Source organism: Hippocampus guttulatus, chromosome 20 (assembly GCF_054856545.1).
Source record: "Hippocampus guttulatus isolate MCC_2025c chromosome 20, RoL_Hgut_1.0, whole genome shotgun sequence".
NCBI classification, from domain to species: domain Eukaryota; kingdom Metazoa; phylum Chordata; class Actinopteri; order Syngnathiformes; family Syngnathidae; genus Hippocampus; species Hippocampus guttulatus.
The window spans coordinates 3,788,807-3,806,971 of record NC_141280.1 but is presented as its reverse complement, the minus strand read 5'-3'; the positions used below and the strand labels follow the sequence as shown (position 1 = coordinate 3,806,971).

Below are 18,165 nucleotides of genomic sequence, written 5' to 3'. Positions count from 1 at the left end.
ATAGTCCAATTAAAATATTGCATGACAAAATGTGAGCTAACAGTTTGCAAAAGCTATCATTCAATCGAAATATACTTTTATGCAGGTTTAATCTTTGTAATTTGAGTTGCCATAAATGGTACACAGGATCTCATTTTGTGCTTCCTCACTGAGAATGTAGCGTAATCAACCACAGTCCTTTGTTGGAGTATAAAATTGCTAGTGGCTGTATGAATTCTTAATACCATTAGATGGAAATAGAGGACCCCAAAATATAATTTTGTTTCCTGCTCCATCTGAAACAACACGTCCAGTTTCCAAAACTGTACATTACGACACTTGCTTTACTTTCTGGCCACGGTTGCTATGTTTCACTTCCTGGTCACGGTTGCGAAGGTAGCTTGTTGCTTCTGCGCTCCTCGCGACCCCACACGAGCAAGCTAATAGCGGAAAACTTCATCGGAATTGCTTTCATTGCTTTTTTGGGGGGGGAGGTGTTGAAACAATGTCTTTCATTTCACGCAGCCAGAAAGGCACAAACGGAACGTACACGTTCTCCAGTCGCCCCAGGCCTGTTGAAAACCGCTCCAAATACAGAGAAAAGCTGACCGAAAAGGCAGAAAAGTAGGTTCGCTTCCAAAAATGCAAACCTTTACGCTCACTCTTGCTATTGGTATTGGTAACAATAACTATCAAATTAGGTAAATGCAATAATAATGCAATTCAAGTGAAATGCTACTCTCAATTTGTCAATTTTGTGCTATTAGTCTGGGTTGTGACTTTTCATAGTCTCTTATCGGTTCATGTCTATTGTCATACGTAAACTGCTACTAATACTAATAGTTTTACAGGTTGCAATTCTAATTCTGTCTCCACTGTTCTGTCTGTATTACATAACTGGTTTAATCAATTGAAATGTCTCTGAATATCTTTAAATGCTCTCTTTCTACCATATGGAACAGCACCATGGGTTAATCAATCGCATGTCAAGCTTTTCATTTACACGGCGTCAACTCTTGTCAACAGGGCGCACAGCACTTATGGAAACATCATGTATGATCGGCGTGTCATCAGGGGAAACACTTACGCCCAACGCTTCCTATCAACTGTAGGTACAGAAATTATTTTTGGACTTAATTACAAACAAAGTTGCATATAACAATTTTGGTGTGGTTCTCAAATGATCACCAGAGCTTGTTTGGTGCTCATTTTTTCCAACCGTCTAGCCACGTAGATGAAATAAAGAATTACAGCACAATTATGGAAAAGAACAGCCCACGGGCAATTCTCCACAGTCTATGAATAGCCCTTGCAGCCTTTATGAAATCAAAATAAAACTATGTGTGTCGGCAGTGCAAGTGAACAAGACCAATTACTGACCACTCTAACATTAAAAAACAAAAAAAACCCCCATAAAATAGAACAAATCTAACTGATGTCTTCATGTTAGCAGCATTCCTATTTCCTGCGCAGTTGAGGGAAGAGAGAAATTTTCCCTAGCAATAATTTTGCAACATTCTTATTTTCCTGTGCACAAGAACAGATGGTGCAGGAAGACCTCGCTGAAATGCAAAGACAGCAAGAGTTGAGGAGGAGAGCCATAGCTCATAAAAACAAGACCAAGGAGCAGCTACGATCGTCCACCCCGGAGGCCGTCCAAGGCAGAAAACACAATGTTGTCCAAACAGGTTTATTGTTTTCCTCTCGATTTTCGGGGCACGTTTGTCTGTGATTGCTCAGTCCATTATGAGTCAACGTTTCCGTTTTCTTTAAGAGCTTTATCTGGAAGAGTTGAGCTACAATATTGAGCTTTCACATATTGAGTGCCAGACTGATCCACTCCTGGACAGACCTGCAACGCCGCTTTTTATACCCGCCAAATCGGGCAAAGATGTTGCAACACAAATAGAGGAGGGGGAGGTAGGCGCTTTTACACTTTGATCCCCCTGTATGATGTAAGGAAAATACTAAAAATTGCTTCCGATGTATAATTAAAAACCGTTTTCAATGATTGTCTTTCGCAGTTGTTCGACTTTGACAGAGAGGTGCAGCCCTTGCTGGAGGTCCTGATAGGCAAGACCATTGAGCAGTCTCTGCTGGAGGTGATGGAGGAGGAGGAGCTGGCCTGTCTAAGGGCGCAGCAGAGGGCCTTCCAGGAGCTCCGCAACGCCGAGTTGGCTGAAGTGCAGCGGCTGCAGGAGCAGGAGAGACGCCACAGGGAGGAAAAGGTAGACACAACCGCCAGCAGAGGGTAGCGATATGCCATTTTTGATTCACTGTATACAATATGGGAAGAAAGACTTCACTGTCAAGGTCTGTGGCAGCATTCAAGAATGGCTTTCAACCAGAAAATCTGAAGCCCTATCCTGCCTCTTTTAGATCCCTCCCTACACCAACACACCTGATTCAAACAATCAGCTCATCAGCAAGCTCTGCAGAAGCCTGAAACGATCACCATCAATGATCACATGGGACAGGCTCCATCTAATCCCTAATGAGGACAAACGCTGTAAGAAAAAAAATGGCTGGCTGCTACAAGAGAATTTTTCTCTCTCTTCAGGAGCGCCGTATTGCGCAACAGAGGGAAGCACTGAGCATGGAAAAAGAGACTGTGGAGAAGATCGCAGCGCGGGCCTACACCCAGCAGTACTTGGTTGACCTTGTCCCGACCGTTTTTCAGTCCCTCAGGATCCACGGCTTCTTTTATGACCCCGTGGAGAAAGGTTGGGTGCCAAAGCAGTAATGAAGTCGTACTTTGTGTTTGCTTCTTAAGGCGTGGGTTCGATGTGCTTCTGATTTTCAGACATCGAGACAAACTTCTTTCCTTGGCTGATGGCTGAGGTGAACAGCAAATTAGAAAAGAGAAATGCTGCAAGGCAGCTCTTGGACAGTAAGTTTGAAAGCGTCGTCAGATGTTTTTTTTTTTTTTTACTAATTACCTAGTAAAATAATACACATGCATAATGCCTTCTTTGTGTGCGTGATTTACTGCTGTTGGTTGTTTATGTCAATTACGACTGTATGAGAGTAAAGGTAAGGCGTTAACAGCGTGTGTCACAGCTTCCGGTCCTTTGCACCTTTGCAGCTCTTACACTGCCACCTAGCGGATGTTTATTTATGTCATGAATGAGTTGTGAGAAAACTTTTTGAATAATTTGACCTTTCTTGTCTATTTCAGGACTCATTCATGATGTGGCCCAGAAAAAACTGCCACGCTATACAAACTTGGAAACGCGGCCAGAGAAGTAAAGGCTTGCATTTTAAAAACGGACTGAACTATTCTCACACGTTTCTTTGTGTTTGTTCAAAGTACACCTTGATTTTGTTTGTAATTACTAAGAGTAAACAGACAATTTGTCTCAGGCATGCCGTGTTTGTTCATTTTGCTCAGCTCAACTCGATGTTGACCGCTCAGGAGAATGTCGAACGGGTTTACCATTTTCAATTGTTTGCTCTGAGTGTTTTTTGTTTTTTTTTAGCAGGTTGGGAAGGGAAAAATCAATTACTTGTGCTTTCATTCAAGGTTTCAGAGAGTAACATTTCAGTTTGCTTGCAATTTAGTCACGGGCAATTCATTCAATTTCAGGCTAAGGGTACATATTCTCATGATTCAACTACGATTTTACTTTCTGTCAAAACACAGGACCGAGCACGGTTGTTATAGGCGTCTATTTTAATACCGTCGGCCGATTGGTCAGCACACCTCAATGCCACCGACGCACATTTGTCGCACGCTTGTGGGCGGACAACGCGCACCTGCCCAGCTGAGAAACTCATAAGTAAAAATTGCAGATCCGTTTTGTCATTATAGACATTGCTAATAAATGTACGATTCATTGTTCAGCGTACATTTTCATTATGCTCCCTGCTAAAATTGCAACATGCAATCGTACGCGCTCAAGAAATACCTTCATAAGGACACATCAAGGTCGCGCTACCTACCTATGTTGTGAATCAATACACGAAGCAGGCACTTGAATAATAAAAATACAAGATTGAATGTATAAATGCCCATCGTGAATCAATAAAAGTGAAAAGAATGACTGTGTCTTGCTCAGTGCTATAAACCCAACAAATCGCTGTCCAGTGAGATCATACAGATATAATGACGTTTGAATGACGCAAGGTAACTTGTTCCTTTTTTTTCCCCGAGTATCGTTCGTAATAAAGAAGACGAAAAGGTAAAGAAATGAGACAAAGATAGGCATGGATGTCTTGACCATGCCCATTGGGCGAGGCAGCCACATTAACGAAGATTTAAAAATTTCAACGATAAACTACACATTTTCCTATATGTTTGGGATTCAGTTCCACAATAAAAGTAGTAAAGTCGGAGTAAGAATGTGGATCGTGAAAAGTTCTCAATCTGTATAGCTGAAAAATATGAAAATTGCTTGTACATAATTATTGCGTACTCACATATTCAATAATGATTGAAAAAAAAAATCCGATGGAGGGATAACACTTATTTTGAAATGCAATCTTTAGCATTTCCTGCGCTTCTTTTGCGTGGCTACTGCCAACTTGTCAGTCGTGGGAATCGTTTAATGTTGACGATGACTGTCACCTGCAGGATCGACAAGAGGCTCCCTTCCGACGTCTTGCATTAACACCTAAGTGCCTCAAACTAGTTTCTCCTCTTGTTCGTTCTCCACGAAGGTACCGTGACTACACGGGGTCCGATTAATATCATCTTCTCGGGCGAAAGGCGGCAAAAGGACACAAAATGCCGAAAGCGGTGAGTAACTACAGTGTTTTTAATGTACCTATTTATTTTTGTATTGAGTTCACCTGAGCGTTAAAAAAAACACCCATTTACTGCATTTTGAGAAGGTTGATTTACTAATTCCTAAACATTTAATGTGGATGTTATACTAAAATTAAAGTTATTAAACATAACATTGAACCACATTAAACCCCAATATTTTATGGCTTATGATTATACTGACAATGGCTACAATTTATCTTCATAATATTTAATCATATCCTCAGCCTGTGTTTCAGGGATCTCAATAGATTTGTGTCTCATTACTTCCATTCTTAACCAGATTATTTTTTTTTAACGATTGAAACATTAAGTCAGAGTAACTAACAAGTTTCCATTTGAAGGCCAGCCACTCGGTCACTTGCTTTCATTGCCATGGATGGGAGTGTCCCAATAGTCTTTGCAAATCTTAAATAGAATTCAAGCACACACAGTAAAGCCTGATCTCATGCGAATTTAATAGGATTGGCCGAAAACAAATTCTTTGCTTGCCTAAAAGTTCATCTTGTTGTGTGGTGCTATATTTCAAGTGTACAATTCCCTGCCAAACTCTCACTGGAGGTAAAAAAGCAAGCTAACGAAGTTCTCCCGTGTTTTCTAACAGATCAGGTTTTGCTCCGAACTAGCTTGCCCCACCCCGGCCTGCTATTACACTCGGCACAGTCAAACATCACTTTGGAAACTCGTTGCTGGCATTTCGAGCGTCTTGTTTATTTTACTACATGGAAACTGGGCTATACTTAGTATTTCTATGAGGTAAATTCCATACATAGGAGAGTGCAAACACTAAGTGAAAATGTTATATTTTGCCCAAAGCGCGCTTCATTATTCCCATTCAAAATGTTAAGAAGTGGCCGAGTGTTTTTATGCGTCAACAGGTTGTGGTCATGGCTATAATGCGTGTTGTTGCTTTGTTTGGAATGGCCTTTGGGTTTTTTTGTGCGCGTTGCTGTGGAAGTGACAACAGAAACGAGTCAGTTTGTCTTCCATGATACTGTATCGTTAACTTTGGAAGGCGTCATGACACCTATGCGGGTTTTGAATTGCTTTATGGTCAAAATGGAGCCTCATGATGAAGCCGTCTGATTGCGACACACCACTGGAAATATAAATCATGTCACCGTTTTACAACTTTGATGATGCGCATAGTGACCCTGTAATTTTAATGGTTGGAATTTGAATGGCATGCCCTCCACTGGTTCTCCTTTGGAATTAGTGTTGTTACAAAAACCGAAGAAAAAGCACAGCACTGCAGAATGAATCCTTTCATGCTCGTTGAAATGAAGTTTGGAGTAAGTTTTTGTTTTTCCCTTCTCGCCTCACTTGAGTATTTATTTATTTATTTTCCCCCAAATAAAACAACCCCCCCCAAAAGAAATCCTTGGGCTCAATCGAGAAGTGTATTTATTGAAGTTTGCCATTGTATTGCATGATAATAAGTCAACTTACTGTATAACACACACCAAAAAACTTTTGAGGACGTTTGCCATGCATGTGACTCCCCATCGCAAAATACTTCTTGAAATGTTGAAGCGCACGCCCTGATGAATGCGTTGTAACTTATTGACATTTGAACCAGCTGATTGTTAGTCACGTTCCACCCAAGCGCAGCTCTGAAAATGATGTCGGGTGAAGAACGTCAAACCACGCGCTGACCCTTGCGACTGAGCATTTTTTTGGGGTTAGGACAAATCTGACCTTTCACCTGAATATCGGGTCAGAGATTTGAAGACCTACGCCCACTTCTATTTTCTTTACCGTTTCCGAATGGCCTCGGTTAATCATGACTTCCCGTTGGGCGACCTGCTCCGAGATCACATATCACTCACTGTCATTTTTCACCGTCTTGGCCGCCATTCACATTTTCCATTGGCCGATGTGTGTGTGTGTGTGTGTTTTTCTAACTTCTCCCGCCAGTAAATGCTGTAAATGCAAATACAGCAGCTCGCTTTCTATGTATGAGCCTTCATTACAGCGTGCGTCTTGCTTGAGTCGGTGCTGGGGGGGGGGGGCAAGTTTTTGCTCCCTCAAGACCGCAGCGACAGACTCAAGCTCAAAGGGTTCTTTGTCGCGCCGTGGAGTCGAGGCTGCGTTTCACCGCCGTTTTGCCTCCTCGCCGTGACTCAAAACCGGGAGATAAAGTTCTGCCTGAATGAGAGCGTTCCAAGTCGTGTGTGTGCATGAAGAGCTCCTTCACATTAGGCAAATATTTCCCATGCAAAATTCTCTCTCATCATCCCTGGCAGCATTATGCGCTAAAACCGCGCAGCGTTTGGACCGCCGCTCCCCCCCGCAGTCTCCCGGGTAACATGATGATGAGACGCTGCGATTGGATTTGGCCTCCCGGCAAAAATCAAAGCCAGTTAAGTGGATTGGAAGCAGGCGGGTCGCCGCTTCGGCCTACGCGTGTCCATTCAGCCGCTTACGATGGACTGGCGATGAAAGATGCCGCCAAAGCGTTCTGTTCTCGGCTTCGTTCCGGCCTCCGCAGGTCACGTCGCGTCTTTTGTATCCATTTCATTGAGTGGTAATAAGCACGGTCAACAGTGTTTTCATCCTCCTTTTCATGTACTGCATTATTAAATCCTCTGACGTTTGTGTGTGTCCGTGTGTGTGTGTGTGTGTGCCTCGCACAGGTCAATATTAACGTCAACGCCTTGGACTCGGAGCTGGAGTTTGCAGTTTTGTCAAGCACTTACGGCAAGGTTGTGTTTGATCAGGTATGTCGCACACCAATTCCGCTTCAAGTATTGCATGCATGACTCATTCTTGGAAGTCCACCGAAATTCCTGTCAGGAAACTCCACCCACTCACTGTTTAGGAAATTAAAATGTGAACAGTATCGTTTTTGACCAGTGACTCGTTGATCCGATGTTTATCGGCCGCTGGCGCCGTTATCGTGGCGGTGATCTCGTGTTGTGTGGCGCCGTACCTCTGAATCGAATTCGTCATCTTACCATGTCGTCATCGAGTATGTCGAATTCGAAGTAAGAATGAAAAAGATTTTCATTTGCGCGCTGGACAAGCGGGATTAAATGCTGGCGTACGAGCCTTTGGCGACAAGCGAACGACTGTGCGGCTTTTGTTTGGTGTCAAACATATTTTTTTGTCGCCGATGGTCCGCAAAGGGTTGAACTTTTTAGGTTGAGATACCCCGCAGGCCCCAGCTGAGATTTGTTATGAAGGTCGAACTCGTTTGGTGCCGTGTGACAGCACCGGGGGAAGAAAGGCATTGTTTTAGGCGCTTCCTGTCAAACTCGTTTTTCAATAGCTAGCGTAGCCAAATGCTATATATGCTGTGGTTGCATGTCAGCGGACCAAGCCTACATCTCATCTTTGAGTTCATCAAATCCAATCCCATCCAAGCATAATGGGACCAAACCGAGCGACAGCCATTCTCCACATTTTTACGACAATTTGAGGCGGCTGTTTGGTTAGCCTGCAGAGATTTTAAAAAATTTTGTTGTTTTTTTTTTGCATGAGTTATAATGAAGGAACAGGGTTTTTAGTTGTTTGTTATTCTGGTTTCTTGGGGTTTCTCGGGACTTGGATTTTTTTTTCCAACAACACCTTTTTTGCTGAATTAGCATGAACAACATCAAGCTGACCAAACGGCACCGTTCACCGACTGGCTAGCTGACAGCCAACGTGCAAAATGGCATCGACGGCTCAATTCTTTCGTCATATCGAAGCACAGTGACAGAACCGCAAAGATTAAAACGAACGGCGGTATGATAATCAATGATTTAAAAACTGTCATTCAGCCTTATCTCTGGATTCTACAGAGAAACATGATTGTTGAACATATCAGTGCTTTCAAGTTTACATTGGCGAAAAGTCATTCACAAAATTTTACTCTAAATTCAATGGAGGTCTGTTTAGGTTTTTTTTCCTGCCATGTCACAGCTGTTTTAAATTAAAAAAAAAAGTCTTTTATTTTTTTAAACAGCGTGGCGGCCCTCTGCCCCTCTTGCTCTCATATCAATGATTTACACTAAATGCTTGGTTGAGCTTTGAGCAACTATGGCAGATTAAGGCATCTGATATACGGCGTAGGTGCCCCTCGACACCAGCCGTAAGCTTTTTTGTTTTCCCAAAGAGAGTGGCGGGCCTTTGCTTTCAGCGCGGATCAGCGATTTAGAAAATAGCATCTGTCATAGCAAAGAAGATAAGCGCCTGCCGCTCCCCTACACACCCTCCGGCTCATCTCATTTTGTCTTAAGCTTGCTCGTCGCTCGTCCAAACTCATCAACGTGCCTCCTCGAGCTCATTTGCATTTTGAGATGCGGTGATTTGCGCTGTGGAGCATCTTGACGTGAATTTGACAGGTGCCACTGGCAATTTCTGACAGGTGTTCGCTTTGCACGCCGACGGAGGGTGTCGCCCAACCCGCAAGGGTTGCACTTGCTTTTTTTAGACATGCAACAGAAAAGATTTGCTTCTGCCACTTCTCTCTCTCAACTCATTTCCGCCGCTTGGATCTCGTTCTTTCAACCAAAGGTGAGGATAGACTCCATCCCGCCCTCCTTCGTGACCAAGACCCCGAAATCGTTCAGCTCTGTCCTCCACTCGGGTTTACGGCAACCTTCTCGAGAACCAAGACGCGCTCGGCATCCAGTGAAGTTGCGGCAAAATCCGCGTGCGGCGAAATGTTACTCTGCCAGACTTTAGCCTCCGGATTTACATCAGGATTGTTGGGCTAATCTTTTCACCAGAACTGGTGCAATTTTAAGAATGTTAATTCTCAATCTCGAATGACGTCGCTGACCTTACTTCGCCGCCTTGACCGCTGCAATCGACAACCAGAATTCTGATACTATAATGAAATATGGTCTTGTTTTATACAGCTGCTGTATTGGCGCTTATTAAATTGTGCAAGTGGACTTAATGTTGTTGGCAGGTCCCTAATGGCAGCTTCTAAGTCAATGAAACTTTTTTTTTTCCCCTCTCGAGAGCTTTATTAGGGCTCCGTGCAGTGGTTTGCAACCATGAAAGGGCTTGTTGTGTTATATTTCAGGTGGAATGAAGAGCTTTCATTTCAGTGTTTGGTGGTGGTGGTAAACTAAATACGATCCTTAAGCACCGTTTGCTCAGTCGAAACCGTTCCGAAACCGTCCCCCCACCCCCCACCCTCTTCAGGCTGTTCAGTGTTTTCTTTTGCGGCACCACAAAGAGTTTGGTTTCAATGGACAACTCGCTATGAGGCTCATTTTAGGCCGAGGGAGTGCTGGACTGTCTTTGTGTCGTTACGCACGTCACCCAGGCGACGGGGAAGATGGCTGTGATGCTTTGCAAAAAAAAAAATGAAGTGAACACAGAATCACATCATAGTTTCTAATCTTGATCTGATCTGTGCCGGATGATGTTTTGTTTTCAAGAATGGTTGCCTTCAGAATCAAAGATGAATATAGCCAATAAAATGTTGGACAGAGAGCGTTCCCCTTTTTGCAGGAATTTTATCGGGAGGCGGGCGGAGGGTTCCCAGTTTTGATAGGCACTTCTGAAAGATCAACTTTGCTCTAATCAGCTTCATTGTTCTTTTTAAAATGTTAATCCAATTATTTTTTTTTTGTGTGCTTTTTATCCGTAGGTGGTGAAAACAGTCGGCTTACGCGAGCTCTGGTACTTTGGACTCCAGTATATGGATGCAAAAGACTTTTTAGCATGGCTCAAAATGGAAAAAAAGGTGAGATGGGATTTGAAGCGCACTCACAAAACGGTCTGGATTTTGCAACACGCCAAATCAAAATACAGTCAAACGATAGAAGAATGCATTCCCTCATGGGCACGGTAGGCTCGGTGAGGCAATGTTTTCTTCTCAGTCAATCTGGAGCATAATACACAAGATATATTCTCTTTTGTGGTCAGCGTCTCCCCTCCTCCGAGAAAATAGAGATGTGTTCTCACGGCTCTTTTTGGTTTCTGTGTATACTTGTTGCGTAAGGGTATATTGTGTGTTCAGCTGGAGTGTTCAACTTTGCTTGAACTTTTCTGTTGTATGGTCAACACCGCTAAATTCCATGCCACCGGATTCCCGGAGTGGCTCGTAATCCCGTCTAATCTGTAAATCAGATGAATGAAGTCTGCCGCATGTTGGAAGTAATGGGGAACAAATGCGACAGTTTTTTTTTTTTTTTTTTTTTTTTTAGTTTCTTTTATTGATTTTTAACCAACCGTATCCTTTTGCAATATCTTTCGTCACAACATGAGTCTTGAACATGATAAACAGATGAGCCGGGATGTCAGATTGACAAAATTTGACTGATCCCGGTGCGGGCCGATTTGTTTGCAGCACTTTTAAGACAAGGTAGAAGGAATCTCATGATTGAAATCTGTTGTTTTGTGTTGTTCCTCCTTCTAAGGTGGTACAACAGGATGTGAGGAAGGAGAACCCACTGCACTTTAATTTTCGGGCCAAGTACTTTCCCGAGGACGTCAACGAGGAGCTGATTCAGGAGATCACGCAGAAGCTCTTCTTCCTGCAAGTCAAAGACGGCATCCTGAGCGACCAGGTGTACTGCCCGCCCGAAACGGCCGTGCTGCTGGCGTCCTACTCGGTTCAAGCCAAGTACGGCGACTACGACAAGGACGCGCACACGCCGGGATATCTCCTTTCCGAACGGCTGCTGCCCCGCAGGTGAGGTCGGGGAAAAGTCTGAAGCCGTTTGCGGGTGATATGACATTTATTTATATGCGGTCCTCCGAAATTAAAAAAAAAAAACGCACACACAGCCAGCAGGTCACTCTTCTGGTTAAACCTGCCCCGAAGGAAACGATGCTGTCCTCCCTGTCAACCAGACTAACAAAAGCGAAAGGTCACGTATGAATCATGGTTTCTGTGCTGGTTCCGAGTTTCTGAGTAAGCAAACCGTGAAACTGGGCTGAGGTCGAATCGTGACGAGGCCGCTGTCCTGAGCGGAGGGCGGTGGGTACCATCACCGACGGGAAAGTAGCTTCAAACATCCCGTTGAAGGAGCCGTGTCGGGATATTGATGAGGAAAAGGACCCACGCGGACGTTACATCACCCTCCCAAACTATTTCTTCAAGGTTTAAGAGCAATTACCGAATGCGGTAAATGAAACTATGAGCTGACTAGGCAGGTTAATAAGCAGAAATGAATCTCTGCATCGACGCTTTTCGGCGATCCGTTTTGAACAAAGCAAGCTTGACTCAAAAGTATCAATCTGCCATATTCTCCATCTATTCCTTACGTCTTTCCACGCCATCTTGTTGCGCAGAGTTTTGGATCAGCACAAGTTATCGCAAGAGCAGTGGGAGGAGCGCATTCAGGTGTGGCACGAGGAGCACCGCGGGATGCTGAAGTGAGTCTGCGCGTCGCCGACGTGCGAACCCGTCGTACGCGATGCTCAACTTGAGGGGGCGGGGGGCGCTTCCAGGGAGGACGCCATGTTGGAGTATCTGAAGATCGCGCAGGACCTGGAGATGTATGGCGTCAACTACTTTGACATCAAGAATAAGAAGGGAACGCTGCTGTGGCTCGGAGTGGATGCTTTGGGACTGAACATTTACGAGAAGGATGACAAGTAAGCTCACTTGATCGTCTGTTCTGACGTAACATTGATGTTTTAAAAAGAAAAAGAAAAAAATATTTTAGAGACTTTGCAAAAATTCTCGGCCAATTAGCATCGCACATCAAACTTGTAATCGGTCGCGAAACCTATTGAAAGAGTGACAAGTGGTCACTGCGCTTTTTGGTGTGTAATGCACTAAACATGGACCAGAGGAATCCCATGAAAAAAAGCGTTGTCCCGGGAGATTAGATCCCGAGGAGGATTAGTGACGTGTAAAACTGAAAAACACTTTTTGCTGAGCGCCAAACGAGGCGTGATGGGCCACGGAGCTTGTTTTGCGAACAACCTTGCTATCGACAAGAGCGAAGCCTCTCCTCTGCGGTGACCTCTGCCGTCACCACGGCGACGCCAACTGGTTTTTCAAGCCGCGCGGCACTTAAGAATGCGAGGCCAACCTACACCGGCGGCTCTGCAATGAGGGCGGCTGGCCCCGCGAAGCGGAGCTGCGAGGCATTGTGTCGCCTTGCGTGCTGAACTCAACGCGTTCTCCTTCAATCACCGCGTTTCATTTCACGCCGGACGCTTTACAAGTACAGCTTGACGTAAACTCATTTCTCCAGATGTTTTATGATTTGATTTTTTTTTTAACCTCTTGGCTCAAAAGATAAACTGATGAGTTCCCAAGCCACAATTTTTCCCCGCAAAGATTCGTCACGGCGCTCCGAAATGACATCCACATTGTTGCCTCAATTCCACAAGCGTGTGTCAGCGGGAGTCATGAAGTGAAATTCCAGTTTAGGCGGTGCACTTTCAAGCGCGAGTTTCGCCACGAGGCGCATGTTGGTCTTTATTACAGCGCAGCGATTGTTGTGCCCTGCTGTGTCCTGTCAAGTGAGAAACATAAGCGAGCCACACCTTGAAATAATCCCTCATACCCGCGACAGTGGATTCCCTATTTTTTTTAAATTTTTATTGAGAAGTCAGCAGGAGGGCGGGATTTGCTGTCGCGGACCGATTGACGCGAATGGCCGTCAAATTTTGTTGCTCGCTGTGACACTTTGCGTTTTGCTCCATCAGGCTGACGCCAAAAATCGGCTTCCCCTGGAGCGAAATAAAAAACATTTCCTTCAATGACAAAAAGTTCACCATCAAGCCCATCGATAAAAGATCACCGGTGAGTCATTCTTCTGCTCTTTGAGCCGCACTGACGACTTTTACACGTGTTGATATTGAAAATGGTACGAAAAGTGAATCCCTGTGGTGAGTTTGTTCCATCACAATTTTGTAGCACGTTTCATGCTGTGCCGGAAAAAAAAAGAAAAGACAATTGATTATTTTCTTGACTCTTCTTTCCTTCAGGACTTTGTGTTCTATTCCCCGAGGCTACGCGTCAACAAGTCCATCCTGCAGCTGTGCATGGGCAACCACGAGCTCTACATGAACCGACGCAAGCCGGACTCCATCGAGGTGCAGCAGATGAAGACGCAGGCCAGAGAGGAGAAACTGCATAGACTTAAGGAGAAGTATGTCGATGTCACTCTTAATACGTTGGACCACATCCATCCGTCGAGCGCTTGTCCGAATTATAGCGCCGCTCCCTGCTGACTTTGGGCCAGAGGTGGGGTACACGCGAGCCAATGGCAGAGCGCGAAAAGCGTTTGGCGAAAAACCTGAAATGCGTCGGGCCCAACCTAGTGGCTTTGGGTTTAGCTTCTGAATTGAATGATGATTAAACGTAATTATAGAGCTTTATGAAGTGATTATATGAGCCCAAGTTTTCACTTCTTGCACAACAGCATGGCCCCTAAAAATGTGATTTGATCCCCCCCCCCAACCCTTCCATGCCCCCTGTAACCCGATAACCTGAAAAGCTGTCCACTGTAGTAACCGCTGTCCCTGAAAGGGTTAACTTCTTATGAATTTTTCCAAGTAATCCTTGCACACCTCCAATGAGTCCCCACTCCCACCCCAGGTGGTGCACGGAGGACCAAAATCTTTTTTTTCTCCGTATTGTATCGACAATTCTCAAAACTTCTCCTCCATGGAGCAGATTAAAGCCATTAGAGCGCCAAGACCGAAGCCGATTTACCGCAGGCTGATCCCCGTTGTTATTGTCAAACTCAACACGGCGTCGTTAACGTATACAACAGCGCACTTTTCCTTGTCTTCCTTCTTGATCTCAATCCCCCGGGCTCCCCTTTACAGCTGTTTAAACACGCTGATGTAAGAAAGCAGACGGCGCTCGGCAGCTGGCTATTTAGTAGCAGGGTGACTTGTAATGAGTCCCTTAATACCTCTAATCCGCATATGATTAAACATCAGATCGCGGAATGTGGCTGGAGGAAACATGGAGCGCAAGCAGTGTAATAATCACGGTCATTTTATAAGTGAGAATTATTTAGGGTGGACGAGTACTGATACCAGGTACCGGTATCGTGCCGAAACCGGCCTTGTTTTGAGGTATCGAGGGACCACGACTGCTGCCGATACCAGTCATGGATACCGTTCACTGGCTCCCTTTCGTGGATGCTCTACCATCTTTACTTTAATAGAAATTTGATGGATCAAATGTACTAATGGTATCGGTTACTTCATATGGGTGAGAAAACAAAAGAAAATGGTATCGAACATCGTTACCCTCATTCAAAGTCTGCTATGTTGGGCTCCAGCTCACCTGCAACTTTAATGAGGGTGATGAAGTCCTCCAAAAAAGAAAAAAAACCCAACAAAAAAAAAACGCATTTTTGCATTCTGCCTCCTGGCCTGTCATGCGTCTTTTTTTGACTCATGGCAAATGCCTTCCCTGCAGGGCCCAGCTGGAGAAAGAGAAGAAGAGGAGGGAGGCCGTGGAGAAGGAGAAGGAGCAGATGGAGCGGGAGAAGAAGGACATTACGATGAGGCTCTACCAGTTTGAGGAGAAGATCAGGAAGGCAGAGCACGGTGGGGACCATATCAAAAAGCGGGGCAAGCGGTTTTGAGCCCCACGGGGAATACCTTTCCCTTCGTTTTTATTATGATGACTTGCGTCCGTAACAAATTGCAGTCGTTTCCGCAGCACAAAAATACACTTTGTCGCAACAATCATCCCCCATATTGATTCTGTATATATTTCAGATTTGCAGGAGCAGACGCAGAGGGCCGTGATGCTGGATCGGGAACGTTTAAAAGCAGAGGAAGAGGCTACCCGACTGGAGGCGGAGCGTCAGGCTGCCCTGCTGGCGAAAGAAGCGCTGGCTCGCCAGTCGGAGACCCAGAAGATTGGTCAGGAACAGCTGGTCAGTGCTTTATTGGAGCTGAAAAGTTGTCATTGACGGGCTGTTATGCGCCAAAACGTAATCGGCGACGGGGTGCGGCCCGGCACTCGCCGGAATGTAATCGTTTAATGAGGGGCGGGCGCGATGGCCAGGGGGCTGGTCCGCTGTTCCGCAGCCGGGACGACAACCGCAGTGCTCCTCTTGAGTCTTGAGATTTGACTTTGCCATGGACACTCCTCTCGGGTATGTCACGTTTTGCGTCACAGGCTGCAGAGCTGAAGGAGCACACGGCCAGAATCACTCTGCTGGAGGAGGCCAGGAAACGCAAGGAGAATGAGGTGGACACGTGGCAGCTCAGGGTGAGACTGAGGGAGCGCTTGAGAAACCGAACGCATTCTGAGAGGCAAACGGCCGTTACACATCGCTGATGTTCCTCATCAGGCCAAAGAGGCCCAGGACGATCTGATCAAGACCAAGCAGGAGCTGAACATGGCGAGGATGGCCCCCCCGCCTGCGCTGCCCATGCCGATGATGACGCCCATGCCGATGCTGACGCCCATGCAGATGCAGATGCTCACGCCGCTGCCGGCGCAGACGGCAATGCAGACGCCGATGCACGCGCCGACGCAGACGCCGTTGCAGGCGCAGCTACAGACGCCGAAGCAGGCGCAGCTCCAGACGCCGAAGCAGGCGCCGATGCAGACGCCGAGGCAAACGGTGATGGAAATGCCGCTGCCGCCGCCTCCCCCTCTGGCAATGTACAACTTTGACGACAACAGCGAGGATGACGAGAGCAGCAGCATGTACAGTGCCGACCTGCACAACGAGGCCATCCACAACAACAATTATCACAAGGAGGAGGATCGCCAGACGGAGGCCCAGAAGAACCAACGCGTGCAGAAGCAGCTCAGGGTAAGCGCCGAAAACGTCCAGCGCTCAAGAAGCGGGCAGACTTTTGTGCAGTTGGAGATCATCGCATGTTAGATAATATCACGAGCGGATGTCTTGCCTCATTGCCTCGCCGTCTCTCCTTCAGGATCTGACCGCTGAGCTGGCCCAGGCGCGCGACGAGTCCAAGAGCACCCAGAACGACCTCCTCCATTCGGCGAACGTGCGGGAAGGACGAGACAAATACAAAACCCTGCGGCAGATCAGGCAAGGCAACACCAAGCAGAGGATTGACGAGTTCGAGGCCTTGTAAGGAAGGAGCCCCGCGCCACTTGAGGCCCCCTTTCTGAATGGTCACTCGGCCTTTTGCGCTCGCAAGTAGCCACTGCGGGGCATCGTACAGTCGGCGCATCAGAAAAGCAGCGCCCAAATAGTTTCTGATCAGATTTGCAATCGAACCAACGCAAGTCCTTTTGAAATGCCGTTATCAACCCAGAACGAAAATGACTCGCAGTGACCACTCAGAAAGGGCTGACGATTGTTTATGCGTTGTCTTTGAACACTAGATTGCTCTATGCTCATTTAAATTCATACCTGGTTTAATATTTATAAAGTATACGGGACATTTAAAAAAAAAGGGTGTTTCATCTTTGGTTTGTATATTTTTGCTAACGATGAAATTTAAACATTTATATATATTGACCAAAATAATGTCAGTGTCTTACGTTCCCTGCTTATAGTTTCAGATCAATAGATAAAAAGAAAAAAAATTGTAAATTATTGCGCTTTAGTTGACATACGGAATCGCGTGTGGCCTCTCGTTTACTTTGCCGTTCGGCTGAAATGAGGATGAGCCATCGCTTTGTCTTCAGCTCGGGGCCGACGCTTAAAACTGGAGCACTTGTGCCTTTCTGAGCTGATGCTCACGCACGGTGAGGCATCGAGACTTCTCTTTGAGCAGGAAGAAAAAAAACCCAAAACACGTGTGTAACGTTTGGAACGCATAATGCCGTTTATTGAGTGTGTGAGACCTCCTTGACGTTGAGGTGAGCGTTGTGAAGTATTTTCACGAAGCAGTTCGGCCACTTTGGTTTCACCTTGACAGTCGGCAACAACTGTAATGAAACCATCTCTACATTTGAGACATATTGCCAACAAATAAAATGAATAAATAAATATGACTGGTGTGTGTTTGTGATCATACACATTGTTAACCGCTAACAAATTCTCTCTGACGACGGTTTTGAATGCGGGATTGATGATTCAAGTTTGCGAAGAACTCCCAACAGAGAAAAACAATGGTGTCATGTAATGTAATGGAAAGTGATGCTTGGTGGCCACACGCCAATCTCGGCCTTCTTCCACAGTCAGTCAGACACCGAAACACACACATCCAAATAGGCATATAAACACACCCTGTCTCCTATTTAACACTCACACTCCTTGTACATTCATAAACACCCGCGCCAGAACATACATAACACACCCTGCGGGCCGGCACCCAGTGACATGCACAAAAGAACAAAACAGCCCTGAGCACAGCGGAGTGGCTTTGCACGTTGAAGCGAGACGCAGGTTTGTACTCATGGAAACGTGACACAGTAGCCTCCCAGTGCAGAGTTGCAGAGTTGGATTCCGGTCCCGGCCTTCCCGTGTGGAGTTTGTATGTTCTCTCCGTGCCACCACCACCCAGCCTTCTTACTCTCAACATGAGTAAGCCCGTTATTCATACCTGACCAAACTGTG

General features: G+C 45.7%; 2 protein-coding genes across 4 annotated transcripts; both read left to right on the top strand.

Moving 5' to 3' along the window:
- Positions 1-338: 338 nt before the first annotated feature.
- On the top strand, positions 339-3,343 carry rsph3 (radial spoke head 3). Of its 3 annotated transcripts, none has more exons than XM_086101070.1 (8): positions 340-603; positions 1,006-1,087; positions 1,523-1,667; positions 1,754-1,899; positions 2,004-2,207; positions 2,540-2,702; positions 2,783-2,869; positions 3,158-3,343. In XM_086101070.1, the coding sequence occupies exons 1-8, from the start codon at positions 485-487 to the stop codon at positions 3,226-3,228; spliced, it is 1,017 nt and encodes a 338-aa protein (XP_085957196.1). In that variant the 5' UTR covers positions 340-484; the 3' UTR covers positions 3,229-3,343. The 3 variants fall into 3 exon arrangements, 2 of the variants coding, with proteins under 2 accessions (XP_085957196.1, XP_085957195.1); XM_086101069.1 differs by having other exon boundaries at positions 1,006-1,091; positions 1,518-1,667; XR_015097725.1 differs by lacking the exon at positions 3,158-3,343 and having other exon boundaries at positions 339-603; positions 1,006-1,091; positions 1,518-1,667; positions 2,359-2,702.
- Positions 3,344-4,522: 1,179 nt separating this feature from the next.
- On the top strand, positions 4,523-17,600 carry ezrb (ezrin b). The gene is made up of 13 exons (XM_086099979.1): positions 4,523-4,717; positions 7,381-7,464; positions 10,335-10,430; positions 11,107-11,381; positions 11,984-12,067; positions 12,143-12,289; positions 13,355-13,451; positions 13,637-13,800; positions 15,087-15,217; positions 15,392-15,552; positions 15,798-15,890; positions 15,973-16,443; positions 16,568-17,600. The coding sequence occupies exons 1-13, from the start codon at positions 4,706-4,708 to the stop codon at positions 16,730-16,732; spliced, it is 1,980 nt and encodes a 659-aa protein (XP_085956105.1). The 5' UTR covers positions 4,523-4,705; the 3' UTR covers positions 16,733-17,600.
- The last annotated feature ends 565 nt before the right edge of the window (positions 17,601-18,165 follow it).